Source organism: Callospermophilus lateralis, chromosome 7, assembly GCF_048772815.1.
Source record: "Callospermophilus lateralis isolate mCalLat2 chromosome 7, mCalLat2.hap1, whole genome shotgun sequence".
In the NCBI taxonomy this organism is placed as follows: Eukaryota; Metazoa; Chordata; class Mammalia; order Rodentia; family Sciuridae; genus Callospermophilus; species Callospermophilus lateralis.
In genome coordinates, this window is record NC_135311.1 from 123,983,485 (window position 1) to 123,997,699 (window position 14,215).

At 36.4% G+C, this 14,215-nt stretch overlaps 1 protein-coding gene across 7 annotated transcripts in view; it reads right to left on the reverse strand.

Moving 5' to 3' along the window:
• The window catches only part of Phactr4 (phosphatase and actin regulator 4), a 95,071-nt gene that overhangs the window by 38,577 nt on the left and 42,279 nt on the right, over positions 1-14,215 (reverse strand). Inside the window, exon 2 of one of the 7 annotated variants that reach the window (XM_076860937.1) lies at positions 4,798-4,877. The exons of 5 other annotated variants lie outside the window; for them this stretch is intronic. In XM_076860937.1, the coding sequence (XP_076717052.1) occupies positions 4,798-4,843 (46 nt within the window). In that variant the 5' untranslated portion in view covers positions 4,844-4,877. Of the gene's footprint in view, positions 1-4,797; positions 5,070-14,215 lie in introns of those variants that run through there. One more of the 7 variants, XM_076860936.1, reaches the window with a different exon arrangement.

Below are 14,215 nucleotides of genomic sequence, written 5' to 3' on the forward strand. Positions count from 1 at the left end.
ATACATATTAAAAGGGTTCAGTGTGATATATTGCCAGGTGTTTTTATAGGATACACTGATCAAATCCCACCTCCCTTTATTTATTCCCTTCAATGTGAAACAGAATGTAATTTTTTTTTTGTGTGTGTGTGGTGCTAGGGATGAAATCCAGGGCCTCATATGTGCAAAGCAGGTGATCGACAACTGAAGTAAATCTCCAACTCTCATTTAATAAGATGTTTAGACTTAAAGTAAACAAAGTTCTCTCATTTTCTCCATAAAAATGTTATCAGTCCAGAATTTTTAAATATATAGTTCTGTTCAACAATATACATACCTTAGTATCAAGAAGTGCCAAATACACTAGGCACAATGGCACATGCCTATAATCACAGCAGCTTGGGAGGCAGAGGCAGGAGGATAGTGAGTTCAAAGCCAGGCTCAGCAAAAGGGAGGTGCTAAGCAACTCAGTGAGATCCTGTCTCTAAATAAAATACAAAATAAGGCTGGGGATGTGGCTCAGTGGTCAAGAGCCCCTGAGTTCAATCCCGGGTACTGTGCCCGCCCCCCGCCCTGCAAAAAGAGCCAAATATCTTTATAATCTAAGGATTTTTATCTGTTTAATATACCTTATGCCACCTACCTAGAAATAGATCTTGCTATAAAAAGCATTTTCAGAGTTTCAGAACTTTGTGAGCGGAGAACATTAATTTATGGTACTTAACACTACTGTACTTAATCATTTTTGCTAAAAGGATTATTACTGGATTTACAGAATTGCTTCAAAACACTGCAGTGAAATTGCAGAACCTAAATCTGTCACTAATGAACAAAGAAGGGTTTATCTAGAGGAGGCCCATAATTCTCCTGGAAATCTTGCATAGCTCTTACCCTTGCAGATTACAAAGAGGGCAAAGCATTCAAGAGAAGACAGGGAAAAGGACTCTCTCTGTATTTGTAAGTATGATTAGTTCTGAGATTCCACCTCTGGAAAAATAAAGCTTGCTACCATGACTGCATCAAGAAGTGATGCTGGGTAGGGGTACAGCTCAGTGGTGAAGCACTTGCCTGGCATGCTTGAGGCTCTGGGTCAATGCCCAGCACCACAGAATTTTTTTAAAAATGTGATCATGTGATCTGCTTTAATCTAGGCAACTTGATGTGCATACTTTTTTGATAAAAATTACAGGCAGAGGATAGTCTTTACAATAAAGGGCCAAAGTATTAGCTGTTCTCTTATGAGGTGTGGGGTGGAACACCCTTAAAATTGCCAGAGTTTACCTGCAAGTAGAAAAAAGAAACACATGGCCATGATGACAGGATACACAGAAAATCTACTGGGCAGACAGAGGGGCTATAAATTTTGGTTGGTATTCCAAATTCAACAGCAGCACATCTCCTTCCTTTCTCTTCTCTTTCTTTTTCTGTGGTACTGAGGATTGAACCCAGGGGAGACCTACCACTGAACTATACCCCCAGCCTACTTTTAATTAATTTTTAAAAAGTATTTATTTTTTTTAGTAGCAGTTGGACACAATACCTTTATTTTATTTATTTATATGTGGTGCTGAGGATTGAACCCAGGGCCTCGTACGTGCTAGACGAGCGCTCTACCACTAAGCCACAACCCCAGCCCTTAATTTATTAATTAATTAAGGTACCAGGGATTGAACCCAGGGCCACACTAAGCCACATCCCCAGGCCCCCCCACCTTTTTTTTTCATATTTGAGACAGGGTCTCACTAAGTTGCCCAGGCTGGCCTCAAACTGTGAACCTTCTGCCTCAGGAGCTGCTATGATTACAGGAGTGTGCTACCTGTAAGAATATTTTTTTTTTTCTCTATGAACTCCTGAGTTTAATTGCTCATCTCTTTGAATGAACACCACAGCATAAATTCCTACTTTCTATTCAAATGCTCAATTATTCTATCAGTTGTTTAAAGATTTTAAAGTAAAAACGTTCTGAATGGCTACTAATATAATATCTCTTAAATTTGCAGTTAAGTCCTCAGGAAAAGGTTATTTGTTTGAAAATAGATTCTTCTTCATTAACAGCTCTAGGCTTTCATCATAAGCCAAGGAAATTCACTAACTTAAAAAAGGAGAATGCTTTAATAAATCTTTTAGAACGTACCACTCTTTCAGATTTTTTTTTTCTTTTTAGTCATAGTTGGACACAATACCTTTATTTTATTTATTTATTTTAATGTGGTGCTAAGGATCAAAGCCAGCACCTCACTCGTCCTAGGCGAGCGCTCTATGGCTGAGCCACAACCCCACCCCAGATTTCTTTTTATATTATAAATTTTTCAACTAAAACACAAACTTCTTTTTTTGTGTATGGCACTGGGGATTTAAACCCAAGGCTTCACATATGCTAGACAAACACCCTATCACTAAGCTTCATCTCTAGCCCACAAGCAAACTTCTTGGGAGCACAGACATGAATTACATCTGTACAAAATCCTTTATATAATTTATAGTGACTTGAAAATAAATAGAAACTCATTCAAGATGGGTGTGTACACTGTAATCCCAGCTACTCGGAGTCTGAGGCAGGAGGATTACATGTTTGAGGCTACTCTGGGCAACTTAGCAAGACCCCATTCTAAGAGTTGGAAATGCAGGTCAGTGGTAACCCTGAATTCAATCCTCAGTACCAGAAAACAATTTAATATATTCAAATTCATGTATTTGTATTGCTTGCCCAACCTAGTACCATTAACTTCAAAGCTCAAGACTAAGTACTCTATTATAGACCCAGAACATCAAACAAAAAAATTAAGTTTTAATTTATTTTGTTTATCATTTCAAAAAACCTGGTATGACCTTCTAAAAAGTTGACCTTTAAAAATTACTTTTAAAATTTCATTAAGAAACTACTGTGCTTGTATAGCTTTCAACATTGTCAATGTTAAACCTTCATAAACTAGTCCTGATCTGCTTAAAATAGAATACAACATGGGGCTGGGGCTGTAGCTCAGTGGCAGAGAGCTTGCATGAGGCACTGCATAAAAATAAACAAATAAAAAAGTCATGCTGTCCATCTATAACTACAAAAAAAAAAAAAAAAATAGAATACACCACAAACTGCAAATAATATTATAATAGAGTCAGTGCATTAAAATTGTTTATTGACACCTACTAATTATTTAGATATAGGAAACAATCAAAAAATTAAATCCAGAGAGAATACAAAAATCATAGTTGGGTTCCTAAGTGATTTTATTTCTTCCTTAGAGATCTTTTTATCAGGGCTGTTGGTAGGCAAAAAAAATTGATCAATTTGATCTTTAATCTACTCATGAAATCTTTCATATAGCATATTAAGATTAGATGGGGGGGTCCTTATCACTAAGTTGTATCTGTTTAACAATTTAGGGTTTTTCAAAGCTCTTTCACTTTTTATTTCATTTATTGTAATTGGTTATATATGACAGCAGAATGCAATTCAAATCATATTACACATATAGAGCACAATTTTTCATGTATCTGATTGTAAAAGTTTTTTCACTTTTGTCTCATAGATAAGTGTCTAACATTATTAGAGTACTTACAACTATTCTTTGGAGTAGAAACCACCCAAGAATTTAATGGTTCAAAAGCAAGTTATTTACAAAATTATTTATCAAACAGAGGAGACTATATTGTTTTTGCTTTTTGAAATATTTCTTTTAGTTGTAGATGGACACAATACTGAGCCACAACCCCAGTCCCTCATCTCTATGTTTTTAATTTCATTTCTTAAATTGGGCAGTGGTCCCAGAGGGTTTTTACATTTTTCTCTATATCTTTTTCTAAAGTGAGCTATTGAATTGATAAAGACCCAGTTCTGGTGATCAAAGTAAAGTGAATAAAATCCTGACCTTAGTATCAAAAATCTCTTGCTGAATAACTTACTTTGTGATCCATGTGTCTTAGTTTGAGTAGCACATGAAAAATAGTTTTATAGATATTTAATTGGGAAGTTCACAAGATATTATCTAATTTAGGAACTAAATATCACATCAAATTATGATAGAATGTTACCTGTGTTCTTACACTTTTATATTTCCCTTTACTTACAAAATACATTTCTCAGAGGGAAAAAAAAGCATCATAGGACTGAAAATGTTTTCTGATGCTTCATAAATCAAAATGAAGATCTAAATCTTTTTCTTGAATAGTATAGTGTCCAGAAACAATTTTTAGGCTTTCTCTTGCCTTCCTTATATTTAGCAATTCCTTAGTGAATATTCATTTAAAACTTTTCCCTCAGTTTATGATCATCATCTTATACATAAACCCCTACAAAGTTAGAAGAATGAACTTGTAGTGACAATAGACAACCTTTTCAGCTTTGAAACTCTGAGCTACACCTGTAGTGATCAACTTGGTCTCTAGCTATCCCCCAAAAGCCTGTGACTTACTTAGAAAATGTATAATCAAGTCTAAAAAATTAACTCTATTTTTTAAAATGGTTCTGTCACATATTAACAATTGGCTGTGTATTACAAAATACTTATAAAATACCTCTGAATTCTAAATAAGAGTTCTGGTAGCATTTATCTTCTATATAGGCAAGAAATTAACAAGTAACTTTCTAGCAATATAATATAAAAAACTCCAATGAGATCAAGTAAAACAAAACTGTGAGTGGCAAATTAATTTAACTGAATGAAAATACTGTTTACATTCATTCTTCACAAACTTATAAATGCTCCAAAGTTATGAACATCAAAATTCTTGCGTTCAAATTCCTATGAAATACTGAACTTCATCTGTAAATCTGTCTGCCTCTGTCAAGATTTTCTGTTTTTTTTGCCTTCTATTACTCACCAACTGCATCTGGATTTACCGGTCTGGAGACATCAGCTTGCCCCATGATTATACTGTTTGATGTATCTCACGACAACAAACTGTCCCGGACAAAAGGAAACTTCTTTTAAAAAGATAAATCCACAAAAGGAGACAAGCTGAAATCCTTTTCTCAGTGTCACTGCCAAAAGTCAGGAAGTGGCATGAGGTCAATTAATCTGCTGGAGTTTCTGTTCCCTGTATTCCAGCCTGGGCACTTGTGGATCTTACAAATATGTCTTCATGCTGGCTCTCCTCACACAGGAATGCCTGTCATTCCAGAGTGCACACTCGGAGCCGAAGTGCGGAAGGGGAGGAGACTGCCAACCACATTCAAGCTCCTGATCTACAAAGCCCCAAAGCCCACACCTCCTTTTCCTGATTTTGAATTTGGTTAGAACTCTCCAGGCTCAGAGCCATAGAAGAAAGCAAGCCTGCTCAAGAATACACAAAACATTTTTATAAATTTAATCACCAAAAAACCCATAAAGGTGATTATGAGTAAGTAGCAGGCTAATGGGAGTCCATTAGGTATATGTTTACTTTAAAACCATCTGATTGTTCTGGTAACTTCATTGCATTATGTACAAACAGAATGTTATCCCCCTTTCCCCATGAAATGTATATTTGCTCATCTTCCTTTCCTGGAATACACTTCCTAAATTCCTTGCAATCTCCAAAGTAGTAGTGATATATGTGTGTGTGTGTGTGTGTATTCTAATAACTGACTGACTGGCTGGCAGCCCTAGGGAGCTTCAGGAAGGGGGCTAGTCATCAGAAAGACTAAGGCTAGATTAGAGAGTTAGGACTTTCAGTCCCACTTCCCCAACCTCCCAGGAGGTGAGAGGGACTGAAGGTTGAGTTGACTACCAATGACAAGTGAGTTAATCAATCATGCCTATGTAATGAAACTTCAATGAACCCCAAAAGGACAAGATTCCAAGGAGCTTTTGAGAGCTGAACACACGGAGGTTCCTGGAGAGTATCCCAGAAAAGGCATGGAGGCTCAGCACCCCTTGTCTCTACACTTTATCCTATCCATCTCTTCATTCTGGTATTACTGGTATCCTTCGTAATATCCTTTGTAATAAATAAGAAAATTGTAAATGTTTTCCCTGAGCTCTGTAGGTTGCCCTAAGAAAATAATGATACCCTAGGAGGGTGATTTTAGGAACTCTGACTCATATCTGGTTGATCAGAAGTTCAGGTAAAATAATGTAGGGCCTGCGACTGGCTCCTGAATAGGGGGATGGTCTTGGGGACTAAGCCCTTAACTTATGAAATGTGAAGCTATCTCCAGGTAGACAGTGTCAAAACTGAATTGAATTAGAGGACACCTACCTGGTTGTTGCTGTAGCATTCATTGCCTGCTTGGCAGGCAGGGAGCCACCCCTCCTCCACATACTGTAGAGTAGGAGAAACTGACTTTGGATTTTTTCCCCCTAAATTCTCAGACCTCCAAATTCATATGTTGAAATCCCAATTCCCAAATGATGGTGAAAGAGAGGTGGAATCTTTGGAAAATAATTAGGTCATGGTAGTGGAGTCCTCATGAATGGGATTAATGCGTTATAGAAAAATTCACAGAGAGATTTCCAGCTCTTTTCTTCAAATGGAGGATAAAACAAAAAGACAGATAGCTGTCAGGAAGTCAGGAAGAGGGCCATCACATCATCTTCAAGGTGCCTTGATCTTGGATCTGGATGAAAAAGCTACATATAATACAACCCTAATTTTCAGCCATAAACCGTGGATTATTATTATTATTATTTTTTATAAACCGTGGATTATACATACTGATAGTGGTCAGAAAAACATTATGATCCTTAAAATGGGAGGAAAAAAAAACGCTCTGAAAGAGTGATCCAACCTAAGATTGTCCAACACTTTGGAACTCAGGTACTTATATTTATTAGCCTAAAAGCAGACCATGAGCAACAGAAGTTCCCATTATGTAAACAGGCATGCAAAGGGTGGAAAATGCATTGGAATCCAGGAGGTGCTCTACCATCAGCACAGAACCAATATAAGCACATGAGCTTTGAAGTCAGACTAAAATTTTAATTCCAATTTTTCTATCACTTATATCTGTTAACATTAGGAAAGTTCCCTCACCTTTCTGAGCCTCGGTTTTTCTTTTCTCTTTCTCCCTCTCCCCCTCCCGCCCCTCTCATTTGCTGAGGACTGAACTCAGAGCCTCACATATGTATGCTTTCTACTACTGAGCTACAATAAGCAGCCCTTGAGCCTTGAGTTTTCTAACTTATGCAAAGAGCACAGCAATAGTTTCTAGTATAAAGCAGTTGTGAAGATTCAAGGACACAAACATACATAAAGAGGTATGAAATGTGCCTGGTTCTTAGAAAATGCTCAGTAAATACAAGCAATAATTACCACAGTTGTTATAGTGAAAAAGCAAATCAATAAAGGAGAGGCAAGTTCAGGAGGAGCCAGATAATACAAGGCAAAACCTCAGTCATTACAAGGAGATTAGTCAGAAACAGAAGAAAATGGCATTTATGGTGAAGAGTGCCAGTAATGGAGGACAGAAGAAATGTGGAGCTCATTCCAAATAACCTCAGAGTTACTGTGAAACACTTTTTTTTTTTTTTTTTTTTGGTGGGAGTTGGCATGTTCACAATGGTTTTCAAGAATTTACTGCTTTGCAAGTAATGACAAAGAAGACAAATTTGTCATATGAATGTTCACAAAAGACCTCATATATAATCACTACCATTAGGCTTAAGATATGCAGCAGAGGGGCTGGGGATGTGGCTCAAGCGGTAGCGCGCTCGCCTGGAATGCGTGCGGCCCGGGTTCGATCCTCAGCACCACATACAAAACAAAGATGTTGTGCCCGCCGATAAGTAAAAAATAAATATTAAAATTCTCTCTACCTCTCTCTACCTCTCTCTCTTTAAAAAAAAAAAAAAAAAAAAAAAAAAAAGATATGCAGCAGAAAGCATTTTTACTTTATATGAAATATCCTGAAACAGACAAAGGCAGGGCTATTGGAATCATTGGATGGTTGTGCCACTCTTGCCAAATGATACAGATTTCTTTCTGTGGCAAGCTCACTAGATGCAAATATTTGGTATAGAACTCTCTATTCTATACCAAATATTGTAACTGTTCCCTGTCTTACTTCCACTTCTAGAATACAGCATGGCTTACCAATGGAAGAAAGCAGAGGTGTTGGAGTAACATCTAACTACATAAAGATTCAGTTTTCCTATTTACTGATTAAGTGACTCTATGACTTAACTTACACAAGCCTTAGTTTACACATCTGTTAAATGGAAAACTTGCTAATAGAGTTGTTTTCAGGACTAAATTAAGAGAAGACTCTGGTGACTAAAGGTGTTTCATATATTTTGGCTCCCTCCCCCCTTTCCATTTAAATTTGTTGTTGTTGTTTTTGCTTTTTTGGGGGGGTGCCAGGGATTGAACCCAGGGGTACCCAACCACTGAGCCACATTCCTAGTCCTTTGTTTTATTTTGAGGCAAGGTCCTGCTAAGTTGCATAGTCTTGCTAAATTGTGAAGGCTGGCCTCAAACTTGTGATCTTCCTGCCTCAGCCTCCAGAGTTACTGGAATTACAGGTATATGACACCACACCCAGCACCTTACCTGTTTTCTGGCAACTAATTTCCTTTGTGTTCATTAGGAGAAAAACATGTTTTAATCATTTTGTAAGTTCATTAAACCAGACCCTATTATTACTATGAATAAGCAATGATGGTCTCAATAAACATAAAATTTTAGAACTAGAATAAATATTCCTTAAGGAAAACACACACACACACACACACACACACACACACACACACACTTTCTGCCCTATTTTTGGTACCAGGGATTGAATTCAGGGGCACTCGACCACTAAGCCATATCCCCAACCCTATTTTGTATTTTATTTAGAGACAGGGTCTCACTGAGTTGCTAAGTGCCTTGCTCTTGCTGAGGCTGGCTTTGAACTCATGATCCTCCTGCACCACTGGAATTACAGGTGTGTGTTATTGAGCCTGGCTATTTTCTGACTTTTTATTGCTGATAATATTTAGTTCTCATCTTCAGAAAACAATCTATCACAAATCTTTGGATCAAGATTCCCCAAAACTGGGGCTGGGGTTGTGGCTCAGCAGTAGAGCACTTGCCTACCATGGGCGAGGCCCTGGGTTCGATTCTAAGCACCACATAAAAATAAATAAATTAGTTATAGTATCCAACAACTAAAAATAAATATTAAAAAAAAAGATTCCCCCAAACTGAATTGGTATTATGACAAACCTCACATGGTAAGCAACCAATTGTCACAACAGCATTATTTCTATTAATGATATGGGTCCAAAATATTACTGCGTCTTCTAAATGACCTCCAACCCCATTATCAACTTTATTGTAATGTGTATCTTCATCCATTTGGATGATTCTTGAAAAACTCTCACTTTCCACTACATGAAGATGCTCTAGGAAAGTGCCTGTGGACCCATGCTGGGCCCTGAGCCCACCCACCCCAACCCCTGATATGGCGTCTATTCCTCAGCTCACCATGGCACCAAATGCCATAATTCTTTGGGCAAATTGAGGAGCTTCTGTTATGCTTTTATGATGCAGCAGTATTTCTTAAGGCCCTCAAGAATGGCAGTCATGAAATAATGTATATGTTAACAAACCTAATATGATGGATCTGTTTATAGGAGAAATTAAAATTGTGCCATCAGAACCTCTTTCAGGTCCACAGAAAGAAAAGATTTTAAAGAAATGGGAATTATACAGATTCTGCATTTTTGATCACAATAAGCTCTTACAGATCCATAGGGATCAAGAGAGACTTCCAAAACTAAAGAAGAAGTTATAAAAAAAAAAAAAAAATTATAGGGCTGCAGTCCTGGTTCAGTGGTAGTGCGCTTGCCTAGCATGTGTGAGGCACTGGGTTTGATCCTTGGCACCACAAAAAATTTAAAAAATAAAAAAAAATAAAGGTACTGTGTCCATAAAAAAAAAATTACAGTAAACAAGAAAATTTTATTATGGATAGGGAAAACTGCATTTTCTATAATCAATCTTTCAGTTAAGAAAGGTCAAAGGGTTTTTCTATGATTAGATTAAGGATCTGCAGAGTGTCTTAGGGTACAGAAAAGTGAGAAAGGCCTCAGTGAAAGTAAGAATTAGCTGAATGGAGATGAGAGGATGTGGAGGGAAAAAAAAACTGAGCTAAAAGATTCACAGGTTATTATGGAAAAGAAAATAAATGATATGAATAGAATTTTTTTTTTTTTTTTTAGTAATGGGTCCCGCTTTCTTCTTTTTTTTTTTTTAATTGTTTTTTTAGTTGTTGGTGGACCTTTATTTTATCCATTTATTTATATGTGGTGCTGAGAATTGAACCCAGTGCATCCCACACATGAGGCAAGTGCTCTACCACTGAGCCACAACCCCAGCCCCTGGCACTGATAGAACTTTAAACTATCATGTAACATCAGGCAGTTGACTGAAATTACTGTCAAGGTCCCTTCTGGTTAAACCAATGATTTAACCAATTAAAAGTTCTTTTTCAAAAGAACGGTTATGAAAAATGTTTTATTCTGACCATAGTGTACTTTCTAACTCATCTAACTTGGTGCTTGCCAAATAATGAAAAATAAATGTTAAATAAATTGAATTATTTTTTTAAAATTTTTTTCTTAGTTGTAGTTGGACACAATACCTTTATTTTATTTATTTTTTTTAATGTGGTACCAAGGATCAAACCCAGCGCCTCGCATGTATGAGGCAAGCACTCTACTGCTGAGCCACAACCCAGCCCCAAATTGAATTATTATTACTGGGAAACTCATTTCTTCATTTTACACATATTTGCTAAGTACCTCTAAAGTGTCAGGTACTGTTCTAGGTTCTGGGACACAGCAATGCGTACAAAGAGGGGAAAAAAAAAATCCCTGACCTGGGCTGGAGTTGTGGCTCAGTGGTGGAGCACTCACCTAGCATGCACGAGGCACTGGGTTCAATCCTCAGCACCATATAAATGTAAAATAAAGATATTGTGTCCACCTAAAACTTAAAAATAAATAAATATTTTTTTAAAAAATCCTTGACCTCTTTCTAATATATTAGATGGTATTAAGTTCTATAAAGGAAAAAAAAAAGGGAGGAAACTGAGGGCAGACTAAAAGGGAGATAGGATATTAAGTTATAAACTGGGCAAACAGATGTGCCTCATTAGAAAGATGACATAAACACAAAGTTCTGAAGTAAACAACACATTCCTCAATTTCCTGTCATCTTCCTAATCTTTCAGTTCTAAGGGCAGCAAAATTTTGGTTCTAAGGGAAGCAATGATTTCAAGAATACTAAAAATAAAATTTTAATTATATTATAGTGTTATCTTAATCACTGGGAGAGAAGTATTGGTTATCAAATGTACTGCTCAGGGCTGGGATTGTAGCTCAGTGGCAGAGCCCCTGCCTCACACATGTGAGGCACTAGGTTCAATCCTCAGCACCAGATAAAAATTAAACAAAGATATTGTGTCCATATATGACTAAAAAGTTTTTTTAAAAAAGTGCCACTCAGTTCTCAAACACCTGTGCCTGTTCAATATTGTGGTCATTAGCCAAATATGATTATATTACCTAAAATGAAACACAATTTACAATTATTTTCTCATTTGGACTAGCCACACACCTAGTGCTCAATAGCTATACATGGCTACTACACTGAAGAGTATAGATACAGAACATTTCTGTCATTACAGAAAGTTCTATTGGACATGTGAAACTAAAAGACTTTTAAAACATGCTCAGAAGTCTTTCAGTAATAACAAGAGTATCTCAAAGACCTAACTTCATGTATCATTAGACTGCAGAGTCTACTTTCCATGCAACAACACTACTGACAATATACTTTGAAAGAATACTGATGGTTAAAAAAAAAAGTTTTCCAACCTGGAAAATTTAGCATGACCCTGTCTCAAAGTAAATAAAAAGGGGTGGAGATGTAGCACATTGGTGTCTAGCATTCCGAGACCTGGATTCCATCTTAAATATCACACAACATACACACAAATAATTTATTCCAATATTTTTTATTCAGAAATTTTATATTCTTAATTTACTACAACTTTCTTTAATAACATTCTGTTAAAGTTTCTAAATACTAATGACAATTTAAAGTCTAAGAAGGGCTGGAGTTGTGGCTCAGTGGTAGCGCACTTGCCCAGCATGCATGAGGCATTGGGTTCGATTCTCAGCACCACATACAAATAAATAAAAACAAGGTCCATAAACAACTAAAAAATATCAATCAATCAATCAATCAATCAAGTCTAAGGAACCAAGCAAGGATGGTTTTATTTCACCTACTGAGAATTATATCCATTTGTTATACTGAAAATTAATAACTACCATCTTACTGGCTACCCATTTAGTAACATTCTTTCTATTCCAAATATTAACTTTTTCATAAGCAGAATGTGGAACTTTTGTAGTAACAATAAAAGAGATTAAGGTGACTTAAAGAATGTAATGCTTTATAACAATACATGATATCTATAAAAACTAAATCTTGAGTAATCTCTATTAAGGAACCAAGAGGTATCAATGATGTGTAGAAACTAACCAGTCAGAAAACAAGGAGTTCCCACTGCAAATATGTTGAATGTTTCCTAGTAAAGTGGCATTCATTGTTGGTGACTCAAAGAGATGACTATTAAATCTTCCTTCTCTTTCATAACTCTTTCTGGCTCTCAAATTCACTTAAGAAAAGGAGAAGGAAATGTAGATATTATCAACACTCAGTCATGTATCCAGTGAGAATACAATAAATGCGTGGTGATAGTTACAACATCTATTAAAAGTTATTCAGAAATTTCTAACAAGAAATTTCCTGAAACAACATTTTTTTCCAGTGTACGTATTAAAGAATATAGCCTTCATTCTCTACTAAATAAGAAGTCTGAGTAATGAACACCTGGTGACACTCTCATGAGTCAACAGTAATTCCTGCAAAAGAAGTAAGGATGACTACATAAATGGTATTTCTATCAAACTTCCTCCAGTCAGTAATTCAAATGCACTATTGTTGTTTTCACGTATCTTTTTACATCAATCCCTTTCCTCAAAATCCTCAATTTTTCACAACTACAGGAAGCAGGTGTGGCAGTGAGGGGGATGTATATAATTTTTAAAATTAAAGAGAAAGTTATGTTTTTGATTTTACATACCTTCATCTTCATTTGTAAATCTTACTTTAAAAACAGAGTAAACACATGAATGCTTTAGGAAAACAATGTAATCAGGTCAGAGGGAAAACATGCACAACTTTTGCCTTTGTTGACCTATCTATGCTAAAACAACTAGCCTAAACCCACTTTGACCTTTCTGAAAAGCTTTACTAGGGCTGGCAAATCTATTTAATAATGTAGACATGTTCCAAGATATAAATTTGGGTGGTTTTTATCTCAGCCAGCAAATCTAAACACTATACCTTATTCTCTTTGTTCCATGGCCTAGGAACCAAGAGCCCTCAGAATACTATCTATTCTAAAATCCAAGAAGCTGACAGCCAGTTTGTTGTGTTGATTTGTAGGAATGAGAAGAAAAAAAGCAAAAAGGTAACAGGATAAAATAATTGTCCTGGAATTTATTCACTTGGGATAAAAAAAAGTCTTCTGTCTTTAAACAATTCTATAAATCTGGGTCTGACAGACTGTGTTTATAGAAAACAGCCTTAAAGTTTGACATTCTCCAGTGTGTATTTGGGGCAGTCTTCACATCTTTATTCAATTTGATATATTTCTAATTATTTTCAACACCGGTGTCACAGTTGTGTGTGTGTGTATAAATATATATGTGCATATACACACATATATGTGTATATACATACACACACACACACACACACACACACACACACACACACACATTTGTGAGTGTAGTGCCAGGGATTGGACCTAGAGCCTTACAAGCATGCTAGGCAAGTACAAGTACTCTAACACTGAACTACACCACCAGACAGGAAGAACATAAATTTAAGTGTTCTCCATAGTTTAGAAAAATCTTTCAACATGTGACCCAGTGCCTATTCTCACCACTCTCCCCTCATCTGCCCTAATTTTTAGTCCTACTGAATCTTAAACCCTGACATGTATGATCTCCCAGGACTCCCTACCTAGGCATTTACTGTTCTTCTCAGTTTTTCCCTTCCTAAAGCTAACTCTAGCTTCTTCACAATTCAGTTCATCTTCCTTCCTCAAGACGTCTTCCTCTGTTTTACACCTAAGACCAAGTTGAGCACACTTCTTAGGTGCACTGAAGTCACTTGTAATTATCTATTTACTCATCCGTGTCTCCTATTCCATTATGTGTTCTTTGAAAGTAGACTGAACAAGTAACATAGT